General features: G+C 48.0%; 1 protein-coding gene across 1 annotated transcript in view; it reads right to left on the reverse strand.

The window, feature by feature from the left end:
* The window catches only part of LOC118336625 (histone H2B 1/2), a gene marked incomplete in the record, with an annotated part of 827 nt that extends 586 nt beyond the window's left edge, over positions 1-241 (reverse strand). The window contains 1 exon segment of the mRNA XM_035673284.1: positions 97-241. Coding sequence (XP_035529177.1) covers positions 97-215 — 119 coding nt within the window.
* Positions 242-592: the final 351 nt, after the last annotated feature.

Raw genomic sequence — 592 nt, forward strand, 5'->3', positions numbered from 1 at the left:
CCGGCGATACGCTCGAAGATGTCGCTGACGAAGGAGTTCATGATGCCCATGGCCTTGGAGGAGATCCCGGTGTCGGGGTGGACCTGCTTCAGGACTTTGTACACGTAGATGGCGTAGCTCTCCTTCCTGGTCCTTCTCCTCTTCTTGCCGCTCTTGGTGGCCTTAGAGACGGCTTTCTTGGAGCCCTTCTTCGGTGCTTTGGGTGGTTCAGGCATGTTGATTTCGGATTGGATTTCCTGGATCAGATGAAGTCGGTACCGGCGGACCGCTCTCTTTGTACGTTCATGATGCAAATCTTACTGCGCGGTTGCTCGCACGGGATTGGCTGAGTGCTTGGGCTACACACTGAGCATGCGCCAACAAACCGCCTGAACAGATCATTCACAGCCATTAAAGTTCACACAGAAACACAGAAAATACTAATAAAATACATAATGTGAATATGTGTGAACTGCTCTGTGCTGCAGGTCGCTCCTGTAACACTGATTCAACAGATGAAACCACTAAATATACAGTTAATAAACACACAGTGATCAATATCACCTGAAGGATGTTTATCAGCTGATGTCCCAATATTACATTAGTCTTTATC

The sequence above is a fragment of the Morone saxatilis genome, unplaced genomic scaffold, assembly GCF_004916995.1.
Source record: "Morone saxatilis isolate NCDOM2014 unplaced genomic scaffold, NCSU_SB_2.0 Contig283, whole genome shotgun sequence".
Taxonomy (NCBI): domain Eukaryota; kingdom Metazoa; phylum Chordata; class Actinopteri; family Moronidae; genus Morone; species Morone saxatilis.